Below are 22110 nucleotides of genomic sequence, written 5' to 3'. Positions count from 1 at the left end.
ATCTCTAAAGGAGTTTCATAGATCTTAAGGAAAGCTTTGAGATTTAGACTCCATGTCTTGTCTTCGAATTGAAATGCACTTGAACCTATTATTAACAACTAATATAGCACATATGTGTCTTGTATTTGGAGATTCAAATTTTTTGGAACTTATTTACTATTTTCTAAAAAGTAAATGATTTTCCAGTGTGTTTCTAGAAAATCATTTGCATTGGCGGGTCCTTACGAAATCCGTCACCACAAATTGTACAGATCTGGTCAAATACATTAACAATCAAAGAGTAGACAAACTTACTTGAATATCATAATGGTGAGATGGTTTGTTTCTCATTCTTGCAACCCAAGTTCGAGCCCCCTTGGGCACACTTTTTTACCCGAGTTCGAGCCCCTTGGGCACACTTTTCTTTTAAGTATCTGTGTAGGCGGGCATATTAATTGGCCCGCCAGCACAAATGGTCCTCCGTAAGTATTTGTGCATGTGGGCGTAAGCACAAATGCTCCCCCAGGTAGTAAGTATTTGTAATGATGGATTTCTTAAGTGCCCGCATCCTTAACATAAAAGTCGTTACCAGCTTTGAAAATTTTCTAAGTCCTGACGTTTTCATCTCCTAAGAAGGTGGGAGGCTGCCGGATTTTCGCGCCGCTGCTCTCCACGCCGTCTCCGTCAGCATAGATGGATTAGTGCTGGTGGTACCTAAGCTGCCGGGCAGCTACCTAATTATACCGGCGGTGCCTAAAACCAACCATCAGCACCGTAAATTGGAGGCGCCAACACAAACTGTTACTGTACCAGTGTTTGTTGCCACGGAAGCGCCGCCACGATCAGGATTAGCCAACTCGATTGAGATCGCGCGGCGTCTGTCGAGCCCGAGCCCGGCGTCCAATGGCTGAGTCTCGCTCGCGCATCGCTACGTCGTCCATCAGGCATTGTACCGTAGGATGCCATCCCGGCGACAGATCTCGCAAAACAAAACTGAGAGCCACTGGCCTGGCCTCGTCGTCCTCCTGCTTCACCGGCCGCCACACACACGCCGAGATGGCAAGCAGGAGGACCTGCCTCAGCCTCACGGATGTGCAGGCTCAGCCCAGGCACCAGACTGCCAGAGACGACGAGGAAGCAGGAAGAGCGAGAGCAAAGACGGTGGCTCTTCGGACAGGCGGGCCCCACAGCGGCGCAGGTGGCTGGCCGGGCCGGGGCCCCTCCGTACGGCTCGCTTTGGGTCCCCGGGCCACGGGACCTCGATCCATTGACCGGCCCGGCCAGGTGATTGATTAGCAGGCTCGTCCCCTAATCAGGAAGAGCGAGAGCAAGGACGGTGGCTCTTGGGACAGGCGGGCCCCACAGCGGCGCAAGTGGCTGGCCGGGCCAGGGCCCCGCCGTACGGCTCGCTTTGGGCCCCCGGGCCACGGGACCTCGATCCATTGACCGGCCCGGCCAGGTGATTGATTAGCAGGCTCGTCCCCTAATCAGTAATCACCCCTCTTGTTTTTCATCGTCATGTGTTGTGTTGTGGGTGGGTGAAAACTGAAAAGGGAGGGGAGACGGCCGCGGCCGGGCGAACAGGGGTCTGGCTTTTGGGGCTCGAAAAGCTCCTCTGTCGCGGCAAAGGGGAGGAGGGCCCGTGCTACAGCGCGTAGCGACCCGACCTCTTTTTCCTGCTGCTGTTGCTGCTAGATGGGGAACTGGGTCGTCTCTCAACGGTTAGGTCGGTAATTTCTACGGAACACGTTACCAGACTGCAGCAGACTCACTCCTTATCGGAGAGAAAACCACAAGAAATAGCTGATACTATTGCCTGATACCTTCGACGATGCTCGGCTAAATCACTAAAATACACAGCCACTTGACATAGGTCGGTTTGTTACAGTTATAATGGCATCTTTGCAAAACTCTTTAATCGAATATCAAACAAATCCATTCCACCACATGAAGCATGCTGGCATAGTGCGTAGACGATTCCGGCACAAATGTGCAGTAGGGGGTCCTAGACAGAGTGCAGCGCCCAGGTTGCTGTGTCTGAATAGAAGGAAGCGGCCAAGAACAGGGTAGCAACGGGTCCGGCCAGATCCATACTCCCCACAAAGATCCAAACATGCATCCAGCAAACTATGCTCACACACCCATGCACCCCGGATAAAAAATGCCCTCTTTGACCTGATTCATTGGCTGCACGTAATGCATGATATCAGAGCAGCCCATATTCTAATTCTTCAGACATGTGTTGATGACAGGAAACAATCTAAAAGAACCTCCAGAAGATTATCTGAAGTGCATAGCTTTTGCTTGTGTTACATGCACGTAATTGTTTTTTTTTTCTTTTTTGCCCTGGAAATGGAAGAACGTCAGATGCAATCTCTCTCGACGGAACAGAGGCGCCCAAGTTGACCAAATAAGAAGCCAAGGCAGGGAGCAAGATTCAAGCAGTGGGAGGCCACATACATGATGCTGTCATGGAGGCGAGAATCCAAGGGCGTTGCCTCTCTGCAGAGACACTCATCACAACGGGCCAGACCGTCCAGCCTGTTTGCATCCAAAACTGCAGGTGTGAGAGGATCTATATTATCAACAGGATCTGGCAATCATATGTAAGCAGGACGTCTAACTGCTGGGTAGCTCATGATGACGATGCGCAAAGTAGAACCAACATTCTATCCAAAGTAGAGAGTGCATTATATTAGGCCGTGTTTGTTTCTGCTCCGACTGTGAGCTGCAGGTTTAGGATCACAAGCTAAACAAACAAGCAGCTTCTCATCCCGAAACTATAACAATCCAAGTGCCAGTCTGTTACAATCACAAAGAAGCCTTACTAGATGGGTAGCTGTTTACCTGATGGGACATTCAGTAGCTTCCGCTCTTCTTCCTGATCTACGATGCACCGATACTGAATAATGATACTTCGATACTAATACTCCGATACGGCGATACACTCCGATACGGCGATACAGCAGCTACGAAAAATAAGGATACTCCGATACTCCAAAAATATAAAAAAATAAAAATAACAATAAAGATAATTAAAGAAAGCATGGTTCAATAACACATTCCAGACAGCATAGTATTTTGTTCTTGCAATAAAGTTCTAAAGAGAAATAACTAATAATATGAGATAGCAAGTAACATTTAGCTGCATGGCTAGACTAAATGAAACTTCAAGACCAAGGTTGGTCTTAATCCACCTCCACGTCAAAAGATCCTCCCTATATAGGTCAACGACACAAACGGGCTGTAGAACTGGGCTGTTGAGTCTACGGGCTGCAAAATGAGTGGTTACGGGCTATAAAGTATCGAAGAGGTATCGAAGTGTATCGAATAAGTATCGGGATTAATTTTATTTATTTTTCTGCTCTTATTTCTGATATATCGGAGGAGTATCGGTGTATCGAAGTATCGGATACGTATCGAGATACCGATACTGTGGTTCGGTGCGGTATCGGTGCTTCGTAGTTCCTGATCATAAAAAAACAGAGTTTTTGAATGTAAAATCATCAACTAGATACAGGAGTGAGGAAAGAATTTTTCTTCCTTCACTGTGATGCTGAAAGTATGTTCCAACTTCCAAATTGCTAGAATTACTAGTACTAGTGACTTTAGGTATTCATTGCAGAAAGTAATGTGATCAGTCCATGGAAATTAAATGCCAAAAGTGGGTCAACATTGAAAGTGGAAAGAGCACACGCACCTGCTGATACAGCATTGATTGCAAATTATTTGCTGAAAACAAGAAGCTCTTAAGGATCTGAAAATGCCAAATCAGCCTTCAATGCAGCAGACCCCATTCTGCAAATGAGCAGAAAGGGAGAGAGAAAACAAGAGGAGGCACCGAGGCAGAGATGAAGGAAGAAACACATATGATTATATGAACAGGTGGTGAGTTGTAATGGCCAGGAATCCAACAAAAGGTGAGCAGTCTGGGAATCCTAGCCATATCTACTTTTCCCTGTAATGGCAGGGCCATTCATCACTGTCACTACATGTCTTTTGCCGCTGCCACAGCTTCATTGGCCCTCCCCGGTCCTGCATTGCAAGGCTGCAGCTGCAGCTGCAAGGATCCCTCCCCTACAGCGTCTTGGAGTCTTGGCCCTCGGGCTCAGCTCACCAAACCAAGCCATGGTCATGCATATGATGTGAGATCTGAAGAAACATGCCGTCCAAAAAGATATCAAGAGACAATCCGTTCAAATTGATGTAAAACTGAATCAAATGCAGAAGAGATTAGAAGTGAAAAAACAGAGCCCAACCCAAGAAATCCCTTTCTGCCTCCTGTTCTCCACTTTGTTGGAACTCGAGAAACCCAAAACAGAGATTGGAAGAGATGGCACCCAATTTTTCATCTCCCAGTAACAATGGGCACATACCAGTGACCCTTAGGGCCGTAGTTACTGATCCTGCCATTCACAGAGAGAGTCACAGGTAGAGCACTGGGAGAACGCGCAACTGGGGTCAGCCACAGCCAGTGTATGCAGAGACAGCTAGATATGTGTACCCACACCACACCCACCCGTTCCTGCCGCAGCTGCTGCCTGTGCCTGTGCTGCTCTGTGCTGGGCTGGGGCAGTGCCAGCGCCCACCTCAGGCAGGCCGGTCTGTTCACGCGCGCAGCCGGTGGCGGCCGGTCGTCACAGAGCATGTGCGCACGGCAGCCGATGGCGTCCCATGTAAACGCCCAGCCGGCCGGCAATCACAAGGCTGCTGCAGCAGAGGATGCGTAGCGCACAGAACCGCGGATAGCCGGATACACTCATCTGGGCCGTCTGGCCATGGCTACTTGGCGATGCCACGCGCACAGGGTTCTCAATTCAGGCAGCAAGACCGGCACGGCTCTAGAATGCAAGGCAAAACAGCCCTCTCGATAGTTTCACTGTGAATGTGAAGTGAAGTTAGCCTGGCAGATGATACAGCAGCTTAGAGGGGATGCTGAAGCCCAGCAAAGTTGACAACAATCGACACACGTTCACCGTGGTATCATCAGGTGCGAGAGCATTCCAGACGCATTCAACATGAACTGTCAATCTTTTTGCATCAGCTTGCACAAACAGCGTGTTCACTGAGCAAATGAGGCGTAAACAGATTATTCTCCCAGCAACATAAAACAGCATGATCGTCTAATAGTATGACGATAAGCATGCATGGGGCATAAACCATTGCAACTTAATAACAGGCTAGCAAATGTTATTTATACCATTATTACAAAGGCACACTACACTGGCCTTGTTGTCTGATCAGGGATATCATCTGATTGGTCGCTAATCAACCCCTTTTGATCCAAAAAAAAAAACTTAAAAAGAGAGCAAGCTGCAGCAGCAAAACAGATGTGGAAGTTCATCAAAGCATGATACAAGAATCAGCGCTCCAGAAGCAAGTTCAAGGAGAAAAGTAGAACAAGAGCTCCAGACTTCATCCATCATCATTATTCCCTCGGTGTACAGATGAGTGCATTGCGGGTCCATTGAGAAACTAAACGAGCAAGCTTAGAACAAATTGAAGTACATGATGGTGTCCTTCGCCATCACCAGCAGAAGCAGCTTGAAGTATATCAAAGACCACTTTCTTGTGATATCATGGTGCACGTAGTCCAGAAGGATCTCCTTGTGGAACATGTACACTTGATGGAACACCGCGCTGACCAGGAGAGAGGTGCTTATGCTGTTCTTGGAGACGAGAAGCAGAGCTGGGATCATGTAAAATGTGACTTGGGTTGCTATCTCCGATCGCCTCACTTTAGAGCTCTCAATTGTTAAGGGGCTGCTTCTAGGTTTAGCGATAGCTGCATCTAGCGGGCTGAAGGCCACAACCTTTGGTGTGGCTCCCTCGCTTGATTTCTGTGCACTGGACTGTTTCAATTCAGCACCTGACTTGTTTGTCTCTGGGATCTGTCAGATTTGCAAACATCATCAAATTCATGAACATCTAGCACAGGATGGCAGACTAAGAGACAAATCAAGGACTAGTCTAGGAGGTGACAAACCTGTGACTTCTGCATGGGGGATCCATTGGACGCTACAGAGGAAAACCAACGAGGGAAAAAATGTGCTTCACTGAGGCGAGATGTTGGTTCAAATCCCAGAACCTGTGTGCATATACATGCCAGAAATTAAAATTAGATCACTATAGGCTTTCATTCTTCTGAACAAAGGACGTATAATATACTGCAAACCACAACCTTTCAAACCTCCAACCAGACTTTTAAAAAGGCTACAAGTTTCCATTACTCAGCAAAACAAACATAGCAATTGTTTTTTCTACATACAAGAGTACAGATATAATGAAAATAAGAGGTCAAGCAACAAACTAGAAATAATTTAAAATGTAGGGAAGTAGATTAACTATTAGCTTGCATCAAGTATTGGATATTTAGATTACCATCATCTGAAAATAAAGTTACACAGAGTAACAATGTGACAGTTTAATGAGGCAAAAAGACTTTGCGTGTTATGTGGCAGAGCCACAGAGGTCCTAGAGGCATCACAGTGGTAGTTAAGTGCATGTTGGCAGGTGACAGTCAAAATGTGAGGACTAAATAGTGAATACTTATGCATATCCTTGTCATCCATCAGAACTATTCATTATAAATTTACAGTCCTTTGGACCATCAGTTACTGAAAAATGATCCTGTGGTGTGATGCTGGTGCCGAGGGCCTGATGGCTGTGTGTGTTTAGAGATATATCATTGTGAGCATGGGGCAATCTGGGCCGCTTCCTTCTTATCATTAGCTGTGACACTCATGTTCCAGAAGATATATGGGTGTGTGAGTGTTGAGTTTGTGTGCATGTGAGTTTGCGCGTGAGCTTGGGTGTTGCAAATTGGGTTTTTTTCCTCTTCTTTAATGAAAATGACTTGCAGATCTCTAGCGTGTTCAAGAAAAAAATTGCAATCCTTGATGGCTTGATGCCCATGCCTCATGGTACAAGAATGTCAACTGCTGACTGCATTTTGTTGGACTAATGTGCAGATCCATGTTGTTTGCACATTATATCCGAATAAGAGCTAAAGAACAGAAGAATGTCACTTAAGGGTGTTTAAAACAGTTTGTGCCAATCTGGCTTGATGGGGCAAATGAACTAAAGCAAAAAAAAAATACTGTTAGTTTATTTCTGCCATCTAGCCGGTTTGGCACAAACCGGTTCGAACACCCCTAATACTTGAACCTAATTGCTGCAGTTGATGTACTCAAAGTAGATGATAGCTCTATGACCACCAGACATCAACTAGGATCGACTTTCCAGCTAAATATGACACTGCATCCACTCTAAGAAAAAGCTTTGGCAGCATGATCCATTGTGCGAAACTGAGAGATATTGTTCCCCATCAACAGGGGCGGACCCAGAATTCAAGTTGGGCCCAGGCTGGGACAATATAACTTGTTCTGATTGGAGATACTCAGGGCTAATTTCAAGCTAACTAGGCTGATTTGTACAGCATAACACATGGGAATACATGCAGTTTTATTGGCCAGACCCAGGCTGCAGCACCCCTAGCCCGGGGCCTGGATCCGCCATTGCTCATCAAAGCAGACAACACCAAGCAGTAGCAGTATTTCCTCATGTTAAGTCAATTAACTTCCACGGAAGAAGAACAAAAGGCAGATATAAGAGGCAGATATAAGCATCATACTCATACCCATTTCTAAAATTACCAACTCATCATTAAGACTTGTAGCCAATGCAATATTCCAAGGATCAATAATGTATACTGAATATGAAAGATTTTGCACACCTAAAAGTAAGGCTGTCCACAATTGTCTAGCTTGCATCTTTACCACGGAAATCCAGTAGCTCGCCAATCCACAGGGACACGAGGCCTTATCCCTAACATGCAAGTAAACCCCCACGGCGATACTGAACAAGAGAAATCTCCACCTCCCCAGTACCAAAGCAAGGCAGATGCGAATCGAAAGACGAGGGTTGCATTAGGCACCCCAACGATCTAGATCATCAATCACACGACAGCGGATCAGACCAAGCGTGCACGCGACGAGGGCGCGGGTGCTGCGACCCCGCATCACAATCACCCACTCCGATCTGCGTATATGTAGCACGGGGGAAGAGGGGGAACGGGGAGGCGAACGAACCTTGCCGAGCCCATGCTGACACGGGGCGCCCGGGTAGCGGGGCAGGGACGATAGAGCGCGGGTGCCGGCGAGGGCCGGCGCGGCATCGGCGGCAGCGCGGGTGAGGGCGGCGGCGAGGGGCAGGGCCTTGGATCGGGCCAGGATCCGCGACGCCATGGCGCGAGAGGTTCGGTTGGAGAGAAGGCGGCGGTGGGTGGGGGAGAAGAAGCAGGGGCACACGGCACGGGATCATTCGTCGCAGTGCACACGAGACCACATGGATGGGCCCGGCCCGGCCCGTCTCGGTCTTACCTCGTTCTTTGGGCTGGTCTGTCGTTCGGATAGGCCCAAGATGCTCTCCCCCTCTCAAAAAAAACAACATATATTCCTACCCCCCCCCCTATATTTCACATATTCGGAAGAAATTTTCCATTCGTTTAAAATAAAAAATGTTTGAGACTTTATACAGTTTAAAATTTCTTACCATTCAAACGTACTTCAAAGATTTATGCTCCATGTTCACGTCTTCTCGAGATATCTAGAGTATGTGGTTTGTTAGGATACTGTAAGAATGAAATGCGGAAGGGTCTTTAACTTTTTCCAGGTTCTCAAACTAAGGATCTGAATCTTCGCTTAAAATGTTAAGGACCCAAATCATCATTTTATCTGTTTAAAGTCCTATATGAGAACTTTATAAAAGTTTAAATATATGTCGGTTCCGAAAATGACTGGCAGCTAAACCTACTCGAAGTGTGTATTGCGCGTCGTGATCAGATATGGTCTAACACACAATGACTCAAGATTTATATCGGTTCAGGCAATCGTGCCCTGCGTCCAGTCGGGGTCAGTTAGATGTATTGTTTGAGTCTAGTTGCTCGTGAGAGTTCGTGAAGTTACAAGCTTGCGAGTGGAAGATGTGGTGCGTTATTTGCTATGATAATTTGGTCCCGTCCTTCTAGGCAGCCGACCCTCCCTTTTTATAGTTCATGAGGGGTCTCCTTTACAGGGAGCTAAGGGTAGAAAAAAGTAGGTAGAGACAAAGGGTGTTCCTAACCCCGTTGGTCGGGGTCGTCAGCTCTGTCAGTCGGAGTCCTCGGACGGCCACTACCCAAGTTCTGCCTCTTGGGGTGACCGTCTCGTCTCATCCATGTGCGTCATGCTTCGCCGGTCGGGGGGTGGGAAGGGGGGCCGATAAGTACGGTACTGCAGTCACGTCTCGTCCCTAGCGCCATGTCCTATCACTTCATCGTGATGGAGGCGTGTCCACCGTGTCACGATGACGTTGCGCCTCATCCCTTCGCGAGGATAGGCATGTGGAATAGTGCCTCCCTCCCTGCTGTGGTAACAGAGGGGACTGTACGTCTTGTGATAGGAGTGGTTGGCCCTGTCGACTTCGGAGCTCATCCTTATCTTTTGCACCTTCCCCTAGGCCCGTGCGTAGGTTCTGGCTCCCCGACCTTACCGGTCGGGGATGTTGACACGCGTAAGGTGGAGCCCGATTGGAGTCCTCAGTCGAAGCCATGGTACGGATCCGGTCTCCGATCGCCTCCCAGGTTGGGGACATAGGCTAGGCTTACCCTGACCGACTTGTCAATCGGGATAATGGGCTAGGACGGCCTGGACGAAGCTGCCGCCAACGTGGAAGGGCGCTCGTCCCAGGCGCGGCCTCGGATTGGTCGGCGAGAAGTGGCTCCGCTGGGGACCCTGGGTCCCTGGACCCGTCAATAATCCTATGCATTATTTCATTCATTTGGTAATATTCTAGTAGGGCAACACTAATTGCAAAGGTAAAAGGTTACACTAGAGTTGGTACAAAAATGAATAAGGAAACATGATGGTGCACTATACTGGAGGTAACTAGGCAAGGGCGCGGCCAAGATATTATGTAATGACTAGGCAAGCAAGAGTGGTACGCTCAAAGATTGAGGAGAGAACGGAATACATTAGAGAGAGTTGGAAAGTCTTTGGTCACTCGGTTTGATCTAGTGGATGAAATTCGTTTGACCATCTCTTTGTTTTTATATGCATAATAAAAATCATAGCTAATTTTTCCACTTCTATAAACTCTTTGTTTCTATCATATCATTCACAATGACAACATCATGTTTGATATTAAAAACATGAGAGTAACTCTATGCTAATTCCTTCCAGCACTAAATAAAAGATTCTTTGGACATAAAGGTAATATAAAATGTAAGAAGCAATACGAGAGATAGGAGCATACTCTAAGAGAATTCGCAAAGCACAAAACAATTACACGATGTTTCTATGAATTTTAATTACACTTTGGATGTACATATGTTAGCATCAACATCTTATTAGAAGTTACTTACCAAATATGTTATCTTCTACATATTCATACAAATATGTTATCTTCTACTAATTCATGTGGCACTTTAGTCTGTGTGGAAGGAGGAAAAAGCTCCTCCATTGCAACACTACATGTTACAATAGCATATTTGTTGTCCCATAACCCTAAAATTTGCTTATGAAACCAGTTGTTTAACAAGAAAATAATATATTTTTCACCTCATCTCTCTACTTTACATCACTAAAACCAACATGAAAAGTAAAAAGAAATGACATGAAATGTTTAAAGGCCTTTAATGTGTCCTACGACATAGCATAGAAACCGTCGCTTGCCAAAAAAAATTATCAAAACCGTGACATAAAAAATGCAAGAAAATAAATTAACGCTGGATCAAATAAAATTATTATACTATCTAGAGTAGGGTGTGTGTTCACGAGCCAGCCGTGCGAGAGCAGGAAGGAACGGGCTGTGTCCAACTCGGGAAGGGGTATGTGTTGGATAATGTTAAGGTCAGTATCATCTTTTCCTATTTATTTGAATGTTTTTTTATGTTTACTCCAATTCCACCTAACAAAGAGGGTCTAATTACATAGGCAAATGGTGCCTTCAATTTTAAAACAAAGGAGCAAAATCATAAAGTTAAGAAAGGCAAAGGTAAAAATACAGTTTGACCTTTAAAGTTGGGGAAGAACAACAATATTCATTTGTTATACTTTTTGCATACAAGACAAATCAAACAAATTACTATGTAATCAAATCAAATCATACAATTTGGATACATTATGAGGCATGTGGATTACTGGAACACTAAACGCCGATGGCTCTCTCTCCTCAATCTAAAATAGTACCATCAAATAAATTGCTACTAATTTGTAGTCCAAAACATCATCTAACATTGGCTGGAGGGACTAATACAAACATTTGATAAGACAAAACATGTGGGTTATTGGACAGATTGAATGCGGATGATCCGCTCTCTCCTTGCTCTATTCCAAGTTGGCTGTAAGCAGGACCTTGGCTACCTTTTTTGTCCTTCGTTCTTTGCATCTTTGTTCATCGGCTAATATGTCATGTATCATAAAAAATAATCGCTTTCTAGAATTTTATTACGGTCCATGCTTTTATTATACTTTTGGAATCATGGTACAAACCTAAAAAATAAGACAATCGAATAACTTAATGTAAAACAAAATCACGTATACTACCTGACAAGATGTCTCAAATCCTAACTATCCTATCTATTCTCACACTATCGAAAACTGAATTTTAATTATGACCATAGACGTCTTTTATGTCCTTGGTTTATTTGCATCTGTTTTCTTCGGCTGATAAGTCATGTGTCGTGAAAGTAGTTAGGATTCTATATTGTGATTAGTGTTTTATTATAATTATCGAGCTATGATATAAGATAAAAAGGATAATTGAATACATTATATAACAAAATCAAATTATACTGCACCCCGGTAAGATGTAAGATTACTCGGTTTTAGATTGAATCCCTTGATCCTCTCTATCTTCTTATTGTATTTCAAGTTAGCTTTTAACTGTGATCTTGAATATCTTCCCTATCTTTGGTTCTTTTGCATCTTTATTCTTTAGCTGATATGTCATGTATAATACAAATAGTCGTTTGATAGAATTATTTGATTATATTACATATGGAGCTATGGAATAAGACTGAAAAAATAAGGTAATCAAATAATTTAATATAAATAAAACTATGGAATAAGACTGAAAAAATAAGGTAATCAAATAATTTAATATAAATAAAAATCAAATTATACTGCTTTAGACAGGACGCGAGATTGGTCGTGGACTGAATCCTGGAACCCCTCTCTCGTCACTCTGTCCGAGTGCCCGAGCTGACTTTTACCCTCGTCACCATCTCTGTCCTTGGCTCCCCTTAGCTCCCTTGCATCCCCGCCCGGCCGCCCCCTTCCCCCAATTCGCCGACCCGCCACTCCTGAATCCCATCCAAATTCTTCCGCATCTTTTCAAAGATCGGATTTTGGGAGGGGCACCGCCCCCAGATCGGGGAGGAATCCCCGTTCCGTCTGGTGGGTCGGCCTCCGCTGCTCGTTTCTTGGCTATTTTCCCCTTCTCAAGGGCGGCTCTTGGATGGGCTGCCTGCCGTGCTTCGGGTCGTCTGGTGAGGGGGCGGCCAAGAAGGGCGGCGCGCGCAAGGACGGCTCGTCGGATCGCCGCGTCACCCGCGTCGGATCAGGTACGGTTCCTGGGGAAAGGCTGGATCTTGGGTGCATTTGTGGTGGGAAATGGTCTGTAATTTCTTCTGAAATGGCCGGTTGTTGCGCGCAAAACCGGATTTGGGTGGATCGGATTAGCGAATGAGCCAAGCTTGCTGTTCGGGCAGTCCTTGTACCGCATAGAGTATTCGACTCAGATACCACTAGAGCTGAAGTTCATCTCGTGTTTCTCGTTTAGCAAATGGCTATATGGTGCAGTGATTAATGTTAGCCTACTCTGCTGGGGAAGTTTACTGTGTGCAAGATAGGACCATGACCATTACAGATTTGTGCATCCTTCATTGTTGATGCAGCGGTCGGGATAATTTTATCCCTTTATCTAGAAAAGGACTATGGCCATTGTTTCAGTAATCCTAGAGCGAAGAGCTTATGGGGGTGAGCTTCGCCAATGATATGGTCTTTCGCTGATAAGAAGTGACAAATAATTATTTGATGATGGTTATTGAACACATATTTGCCTGCACCTACCCCCAGACTTTGTCATGCATTCTTGAATCTAGATCATGTGATATTAATTAGCATCAGTAGTTCCAGTTTGATTTAGTTTTCCTTACTTGTTATGTATTTCATCAGTAGCTTTAGTTTTTTTTTCTTTTTCAATCAATTACTATGTTTATAAATTAAAAATGATGTAAATGGGATGCTCAAGGTTTGCTTTGAGAGGCTAGAAATTCACACTCTGATCAGATTAAAAAAAAAGATGTACCATTTATTTGTGGGTGGGTACGCGCGCGTGTATGGGTGGGTGGGTTGGGGGGGGGGGGCGGCGGCTCAAATTATACAATTGTACGTCAATGGGTTATAGCGATGTGCATATTAGAATTGTTATGATTTATTAATTGCATAATGAATACACGTATATTTCAGTTATATGTCTTAGCCGTTTATAAGGAGAACTCCACTGTAAGGCATAAAGATAAGAGATCTAGCATCAACTTGTAATTAAATATTTGATGCACGACCTGTGTTGCACTGAATTAATTTGGTGTTACATTTACTACTTTAAGTTTGTGTTTTTGTTGTAATTCATCTGGTTTATGTTGAGCTCTTTAATATGGATGAGACCTAACTCTAGACTAGCTTCTGCTTTAGATAAATCAAAGCCACAGGGTGGATCGGACTCTAAGAAGGATGCAGTTATCCTGAGGGATGGGAACAATCAGCATATTGCAGCACACACTTTCACTTTTCGTGAACTTGCTGCTGCCACTAAGAACTTCAGACAAGATTGCTTATTGGGTGAAGGAGGTTTTGGCCGTGTTTATAAAGGACGGTTGGAGAATGGGCAGGTTTGTGATTTGAAAAATGCTTTGATGCTTTGAATTCCATGTTTTTATATTGATCCTCTCGTATTTTAGGTTCAGCAATTTAGTTTCGTTGCTAATTTAAGTCCTGATATGGTTGACACATGGGTCAGAATACCTCTCAGTGTATCTCTTGATTGACCAAACTATACCTTGACAGGTTGTTGCAGTGAAGCAACTTGATCGCAATGGCCTTCAAGGAAATAGGGAGTTTCTTGTTGAGGTTCTAATGCTGAGCCTATTGCACCATGACAACCTGGTCAACCTAATTGGATATTGTGCTGACGGGGACCAACGTCTTCTTGTATACGAGTTTATGCCATTGGGATCACTTGAGGATCATTTGCATGGTTAGTTTCCTATAATTGTTAATATGTATTTTACTGAAACACTTCTATTCAAAGAGTTTCATTAAGTAGTATCAATTGGTGGAACTTCTCGGAGAAATCTAAATTGGCCTAGGAATAAAGGATCAATTAGTGTGTTTGTTTTGTGGTTGTGGACAATGTGCATGCATCCAGATTATTTGTTATTGCACATTCAATACTTTGAAATTTGCAATTTGAGTTTCTTTAAACAACCATACAAGAATGACAAACATATATTCATTTCCCTTTAGTGATAACTTGTGATTTTCTAGAGTAACTATTAATTTTTTCTCTCAAAATGATATTCATGGATTTATTCTCGTTTACAATTTCCCCCCTGACCAGCAACTTAATTATATAATTTATTTTTATGTTAGATATTCCACCTGATAAGGAACCTCTGGACTGGAATACACGGATGAAGATTGCTGCTGGTGCCGCCAAGGGCTTAGAGTACTTGCACGACAAAGCAAGTCCTCCTGTTATTTACAGGGATTTCAAGTCCTCAAACATTCTACTTGGTGAAGGGTTTCATCCAAAGTTATCGGACTTTGGCCTCGCTAAACTTGGCCCTGTTGGTGACAAGACTCATGTTTCAACACGTGTTATGGGAACTTATGGCTACTGTGCCCCAGAGTATGCAATGACAGGGCAGCTTACAGTTAAATCTGATGTATATAGTTTTGGCGTTGTGTTCCTTGAACTGATTACTGGTCGCAAAGCAATTGACAACACCAAGCCCCATGGAGAGCAAAATCTAGTTGCATGGGTATACTTCTTTTCTCTACATAACTTTCTTCAAAAAATTAATTGTTTGCGTTCAATTATCAATGAAAACATCACATAACTTTTAGATTTCTTGAGATAAAGTAAAAAACAAGTACTTAATAGTTTATCTGATTAAAAAATGCAGCCATGTTTTGTCAAAAGAATTAGGATGGGGTTAAACTATTTTCGTAACCTGGAAAATAAGACAGTTCCAAGAAACAGAAGCGAATATGTCAGTTCAGCCTGTTTAGTCAGCAGAACAAATACCCAACCAATAAGGTTTTATGAAGCAGCACAGATTTTTGCAGTCAAACAAATTATTTGCTTTTTTTTTGAGGCAATTCCCTGTGTGCCACTGAAATTAATCGAAATCCTCAACCTGTCATTAACACAAAATTCTGACAACATCCTGGGAGCTAACAATGAGTTTGGGTAACCAAAGTGATGGAAGTGGCATAGAGAAAATTTCGATTAGTGGCAGGTTGGTGAGCAGGATTTTTTGCGTAGCAAATTAAATTCGATATTATTCAGTGGCACACAGGGAATTCTATCTTGTTTTTTTTCCCTTTTGTACTGTCATTTGATTGTTCTTTCTTTTATTCCCTCGTCATATCGTATCAGTATTTATAGTACTTGTTGTAATCTTTATTAACTCGCATATGGTGATGGACTCCTATCTGTTGCTATTTGAGACATCATTGCCTTCTCTTTTTTCTTTTCTTGAAGTATCTCCTAAATAATAAAACATAATATCATTATGTTACTTAGTTCAATCAAATTATTTTTCAAAGTGGAATAGACCGCATGTGCATCAATTGGTCCTCCATAGAAGTACTTTCAGTTGATGTGATATAATTAATAGGAATCTGTCATACTAAAAAATGTTTTTGGTCCTGCAAAAGTGTAAATGGGATTATATTACACTGTTGAGTTGCTTGTGCACATTCTTGGGCTGCTTAGTCTTAAACAAATATTGCTCTGGATATATGTTCTGATATTACAAGTTTGGATGCCTGATTTGTGGTTGATTTTTTGCAGGCTCGTCCTCTATTCAAGGACCGGCGAAAATTTCCTAAAATGGCTGATCCATTACTTCAGGGCCACTTCCCCATGAGGGGTCTGTATCAGGCTTTAGCCGTTGCTGCTATGTGTTTGCAAGAGCAAGCTGCTACACGCCCCTTTATAGGTGATGTGGTCACTGCTCTTTCATACCTAGCTTCTCAGACATACGATCCAAACGCACCTGTTCAACATAGTCGGAGTAATACATCAACTCCGAGGGCTAGCCGAGGTGGCGGGAGCAATGACCAACGCCGTCTCCGCTCACCGAATCACCATTCTCCGGATTTGAGGAGAAGGGAAGCCACCACAGGGTCAAAATACGAGGCTGAGGTCAGTAGGACAAACTCTGGCAGTGGTTCTGGTCGTCGGTCTGGCTTGGATGACGTGGATACGGCAGGTTTGCAATTGGGGAGTCCTGGACATGCAGGAAGGAAGAGGGAATCTCCGAGGACAACAGAAAGGCAGCTAGCTGTTGCAACGGCCAAAACATGGGGGGAGAATTCGCGAGACAGAAATTGACCAAAACTTTCAGGGCAGCATTGAGAGTATGAATGAGTTGAACTCTGAAGCAGAAGGTTCAATCCACTCATCATTCAGAAGAAATGATGAGTTCCTTGCCAGCACCAAACAGGACGATTAGGAACTCTGCATCTGTTCCATCTTGGTCCCTTGGTCATGTGAATAGAGCTTTTCTTTTTCCCCTTTCCTGGCTATTGCCACTGCTTCACAGCTTCTCCATACAAATATCACCACCACCACAACCACCGACAAAACGCCCATTCCTGGCATCTGTTCCTCATGAATGTGATCATGCTTATGAGCCTTTGTTGTCATTGGCAAAGAACAACATTCGGCTGAAAATGTAACGGGCATAGGGAAAATCTTCTCAGAGGAGCAAAGGATTTCAACTAATGGGTATCTTATGTTGCTGTTGCATGATGGGTGTCAGCGGCCGCACCAGTGTGGGAGTGTAGAGCTTATGTAAGTCCGTGTACCGAGGGTTGAGGGATGTGATGTTCTTTTCCTGAAGGGTTTGTACCTGGGGTTGTCTTGTTACATTTTTGAGTTGTTGTCAGAACACATCCTTTATGTTGTCTGCATCAACAAACTGTCGTGCCCCTTGCCTCTTATGCATGCTGTTTTGAAAACTGGTTTTGTTCCCCTGTCCTATGAACCAAACTTGCAATCATTAGATTTTTTGCATCAGAACTTGACACGAATCATGATTGGTGATATACTCATTCATTCCCAATCATCCTTTTCCGGAGGATTTGCAAGTTTTAGTACAAATTTATTCATCTTCCAAAGAAGCATAAACATCAGATATCAAGCCACTCAGTAAAAACACAGCTGTTATTTCCTTTTGAGAAATTATGCAATCCTGTTTGTCATAAGTTATAAAATTGTTTCAGGGATCTCTCTCACTCAGATCTTAGGGTGTCTGGTTTGCAAAATCAAACTCACTTAGAATGGGTTTGAGATATCATGGAACAGCGTAGGGTCGTTACATAAATTTTGATTGGATAAGATCATTTTTTTTCTTAACCACAGGTTGACTCTACGGGGCAATTTTAGAATTTAATTTTAAGATACTCCCTCCGTCCAAAAAGAATGCAACTCTCGCTTCCCGAGAAGTCAAATGATTTTAAATTTAACCAAATTTATTAAATATTACTAATATTTATATCTTCAAATATATATAGTATGAAAATATATTACATGATTAATCTAATGATACTTATTTTATAACATAAACGTTAATATTATTTTATATAAATTTAGCCAAACTTAACATTGATATTTTTGACTTCTCAAGAAGTGAGAGTTGCATTTTTTTTTTGGGAGGGAGGTAGTAGATGAAGATGACCACTGAAACGTAGCTTGCTAGGAAACAACTCGTCGAAACCAGTTTCTTGAGGAAGTATCCACAAATTAGTGAGCTCACTGTTATAAAACCCATGTACTTGTGTGGCAAGGTGGTGATGGATCAACAATCGACTCAAAACTAAACACCCATTTAGTTCGTGCGACTGACCAACAAACCATATCACAGACTATTTTGTCTGCAAGGACAAGGAAAACATAGTCGAATTTCCTTGTAAAAAAGTTTTCGCTTTTACTGCAATGCTATACAAGTTGCAGATGCTATGCTGAAAAGTTGGTATATATGCATATGTACATACAGCTGACAAGTATACCCTATAGAATGAAGATTGCTACCAGTATATTTTACGTGACAAAACAGCCATTTGCAAAGTCATTCATCCTATATATCCCCTTTTGATTTCATAACAATAGGAATCAGCAATACAGGGAAATTTATTCATGCATCTTGAGTTTATTCATTGCGCACTGTGTAGCTCATCGACTGATAAACCAGGCTGCTTGGAGAACACAATGTTGCCAGCAGGATCCATCTTATACTGCAGGGTTCCCGTGACAATTCTGCAATGTGCCAATGACTCGGCATGCATGCTGATGCCAAGATAGTGTATATGGTCCTGCACGCTGTTTCCACTCACAGACCTAGAAAGCGAAACGATGATGTTAGAAGGGGCATCAATTTATGATGGTTTAAACCACAGAAATTGATGCGTATGCAAGAGGGACCTGCTACAAGTTGGGTCTTCTCCAGAATCGTCACAAATTTCCTCTATTGAATATTCGAAAGTTCCTAGGCCAACATTATGGATCCATACCTGAAAGAACAATATAGTTGATATGTGCTAGAATTAGCCCAGAAATCAAGAAGAGACATATATCTCAAAAGGGAAACAAACAAAAAGCATACCTCCCGTGGAAAATGGTGGTACGTCTTTTGTGGGAAGTAGCGGTAGTATGGGGGTAAATGAGGCACAATGTCGTGTGCATTGGTCACTCGGATTGCATTTGGCAAATGCCCTTTGAAATTAGAAGCAAAGACAGCATTGCCAATCCGAGGTTGTCCAAATGTCATGAGAGTAACATCCTTTAACCCAAAGTTAACCTACAAGAACATAGAATGCCGGTTAGAGAAAATATGCATGATTTATATTTTTTGAATGCTCATAAGTATGTTTTTAGAGGGTTTTCACGTTTCCACTGAGAAGGAAAGGGAAAGAATGCTTTAACACAATTCACTTCGAATGCTTGAGGCAACAGTTATGTCCATACTGAAAGGTATTGCATCAGATCCACAGAGTGTGTAAGTTCATCTTAGGCTCTGGAACAGGAGGAAGTTTGGCATAAAATTTATGCTCAGCCAAGGTTCTTAATATCGGATGGTACTGGTAGGATTGGAAAATTAAGTGGCTACCATCGTTTTCCGGTATCACATACCAGACAGAATGCAAACTATGCAAGGTAATGTAACAGTCACAACTAATACCAGAAGAATAGCAAAAATAGTTTCATCCCTTAATAGGCACAAAAGTTGTGACAAAACAGCATGCTTCATTCAATGTGGTCAGTAACTTCTAAGCAAAGATAAACAAAAACCAGCGTATAAAGTTTGTCACTCACAACAAGATCAAGGGCGCAAAATGAAGCCATAGCTCCTCCCATGGAGTGTCCAGTGACCATGATAGGAATATTACCATACACTCCCCTGGTCTTTTGAATACCTCTGACAACTCCATCACGCAATGTTGTGTTATGGTAAGCAGAATAAAATCCACTGTGAACCTATAAGAAGATAGAAGACCAACATATTTGTCTGCAATCTGAGTGAATGGAGTTTGATCATAAATACAAAGACCATGCTCACCTTTGCTTCAGGCATAACCGGGTAGTCGAGATCAAGTTGTTTCCAAAATAAGTCCTCTATCCAGTTCTGAATGCTGAGAAATCAGAGGAACATAAATTATTGCAAAAGAATAGCATGGGCAGACTTTCATATCTATTTGACAGACCTCACATATTTAATCTGAAATGCCTCACATTTTAGCACCTATGACATCCGGAAGAAAGCAAATAACAAAGCTTTCCAAAGAACCAGAATTTCAAGGGCACCATTTAAAAAGTAAGAGAAAGTGGTAACAGATGTACAATAATTACCTGTTTTCTTGAGTGCCCCTGAACACGACTATAACTGCATTCATACCTTTAGCAAATCCAACATATCCCTGATTCATCATAAATACATCATCAATATAAAAAAGTCTATTACTAAGTAATAAGAAAAAAAGATTCAGGCAGATAGGCAGAAGTCCTGTAAGTAAAAGACACATATTGTTGTTACCTGCAAGCAATTTTTCACATCAACAATCAGCTCTATCACCTCAAACCCCTGAGTCACAAAACAAATTTAACGAATCTTCCACACCAAACCAAACGTGAATTTGAAAAGCTTTGGTGAAATCATAAACTGTTTTCAGATGATGATATACCTCTGTTAAGTCACCACATCTTTCACAGGTCCACGTAAACAATTGGGTCAGGTCAGCAGTATAGACCTGCACAAAAGCGCCAGGTTCAAGTCCACCAGAGCCACATCATATTTTACTAGAAATCAGAGGTATTCACCAATAGGATAATCTAAAGCGGGCCATGACTGCAACAAGGTCAGATGAACCTACAGCAGAAGTATATTCAGCGAGTGTCCGGGCAAGGGCTGGGTCATATATGGGCGCATGTTTTGTCTTCAGTTCTGAATCAAAAGGCACAAGCAAAATGAGAATGCGATAAAATGTGCCATACATGAGACACAAGAGGGAAACAGACTAATTAAACTACGAATCCTTGCAGGTTATGCCACCAAATTGTGTATGACGGAGCATCTTCAAGACTTAAACCTTGCGTTCCACAAACAGAAGAAATGTTCAAAACATGTAACTACTTACTAATCTTCTAGCGTTAAACGATTCTGCAGGCTCAACACATCACTGAACGGCCACATTCCCCAAGCAAACCTAGGAAAATTAACCGGCAGCCAGAGTCCGTTTGTACCGTACGGCGCTCAATCGTCAAGCTGAAACTAATCCAAGACGGAATTTGTCCTTCTAAAAAAGAATCCAAGACGGAATTTTTCCTTTTCCTTTTATGCGGCGAGACAAGCAAGGAGCATAGAAGGGCCAACAGCCTACCTCTCCCGCAGCAATGCACCAGCAGGCACATCAAAACAGCGGCCGCGAGCCACCTCCGCGGCTCCATGCCCTGGAGCCGCGGCGCAAGAACCAGGGCGAAACCGCCCCCAAAATTGGGAGGAGGAAGACAAAAATCCTGCCCAAACTCGGCACAAGAACGACGGAATCTGCCCCACCGGAGAACAAAACCACCGAAATTGGTGCGAGAAGGACCTGGCCCAACCCGCCAAGGATCGATTATTGGGGTTAGGTGCGCACCGAATCGGATTTGGGAGCCATACATACACAATTCGAGTTTGAGTATAGGGCAAGTAAAACGGGAAAATAGGAGAGGGAGAAAAGTTTGCGGGGAGGGGAATTGAATTATGATACTTAAGGGAGGGGTAACTGGTAAAGGCCACGCGTCTCTGATAATTCTGGTATTTATGCATAATAGTGGGGGTTAAGTGTTAAAGTCCTTCAAAGGGTCCGAGGCTTATTGGGTCTGGACATGTATTTCGGATTTGGGCTGGATAGCAATCGGGCCCGGCCCAGTTGAAAATGATCCTTTTGAACTATCTGATTTTTTTTATGCGGTCATGATTCACTTTCATTCACTAGACAAGAGAGACCAGTGATTCCTTGAGCAAACAAGCCACAAGCAGAGCAAACATGTCCGCGTGCTGTTACCTGTTTCTCAATGTGGTTCTCTGAATTTGATCGTAGTGGCACATTTGTTTTCAGCACATCTGTTACCCTTGCTGCCTGAAAGGCTGAAACATAGCCTCGTACCTCTGATACGGATTCATAACTGAATGATGGATCATCTCATAACTGATTTTCATAACTCAGTTTTAAATTTCACAAGTGAATGATGAATAATTGCGAGATAACCAGGAGCATGCACGGAACATTCAGTAATGGATAGATTCTTCAATCCTCT

At 43.2% G+C, this 22110-nt stretch overlaps 3 protein-coding genes across 4 annotated transcripts; 1 reads left to right on the top strand and 2 right to left on the bottom strand.

Annotated features, from left to right (window-relative positions):
- Positions 1-5045: 5045 nt before the first annotated feature.
- On the bottom strand, positions 5046-8280 carry LOC112887829 (succinate dehydrogenase subunit 4, mitochondrial-like). Its single transcript, XM_025954098.1, has 3 exons — positions 8070-8280; positions 5966-6067; positions 5046-5870 (listed from the first exon to the last, which is right to left on the bottom strand). Exons 1-3 carry the CDS (start codon positions 8223-8225, stop codon positions 5469-5471), a joined length of 660 nt encoding a protein of 219 aa, XP_025809883.1. The 5' UTR covers positions 8226-8280; the 3' UTR covers positions 5046-5468.
- Positions 8281-12200: 3920 nt separating this feature from the next.
- LOC112883788 (receptor-like cytoplasmic kinase 185) lies at positions 12201-17288 on the top strand. Of its 2 annotated transcripts, none has more exons than XM_025949004.1 (5): positions 12201-12583; positions 13704-13912; positions 14088-14277; positions 14673-15064; positions 16102-17288. In XM_025949004.1, the coding sequence occupies exons 1-5, from the start codon at positions 12478-12480 to the stop codon at positions 16642-16644; spliced, it is 1440 nt and encodes a 479-aa protein (XP_025804789.1). In that variant the 5' UTR covers positions 12201-12477; the 3' UTR covers positions 16645-17288. The 2 variants fall into 2 exon arrangements, with proteins under 2 accessions (XP_025804789.1, XP_025804790.1); XM_025949005.1 differs by having other exon boundaries at positions 12202-12583; positions 13716-13912.
- Positions 17289-18208: 920 nt separating this feature from the next.
- LOC112883789 (lipase-like) lies at positions 18209-21551 on the bottom strand. The gene is made up of 10 exons (XM_025949006.1): positions 21189-21551; positions 20682-20752; positions 20493-20558; positions 20345-20392; positions 20161-20228; positions 19871-19943; positions 19627-19788; positions 18917-19111; positions 18736-18824; positions 18209-18651 (listed from the first exon to the last, which is right to left on the bottom strand). Exons 1-10 carry the CDS (start codon positions 21469-21471, stop codon positions 18468-18470), a joined length of 1239 nt encoding a protein of 412 aa, XP_025804791.1. The 5' UTR covers positions 21472-21551; the 3' UTR covers positions 18209-18467.
- Positions 21552-22110: the final 559 nt, after the last annotated feature.

Source organism: Panicum hallii, chromosome 3 (assembly GCF_002211085.1).
Source record: "Panicum hallii strain FIL2 chromosome 3, PHallii_v3.1, whole genome shotgun sequence".
Lineage (NCBI taxonomy): Eukaryota > Viridiplantae > Streptophyta > Magnoliopsida > Poales > Poaceae > Panicum > Panicum hallii.
Note: the sequence above shows the minus strand (reverse complement) of the source record. Positions and strands in the feature narration are given on the sequence as shown.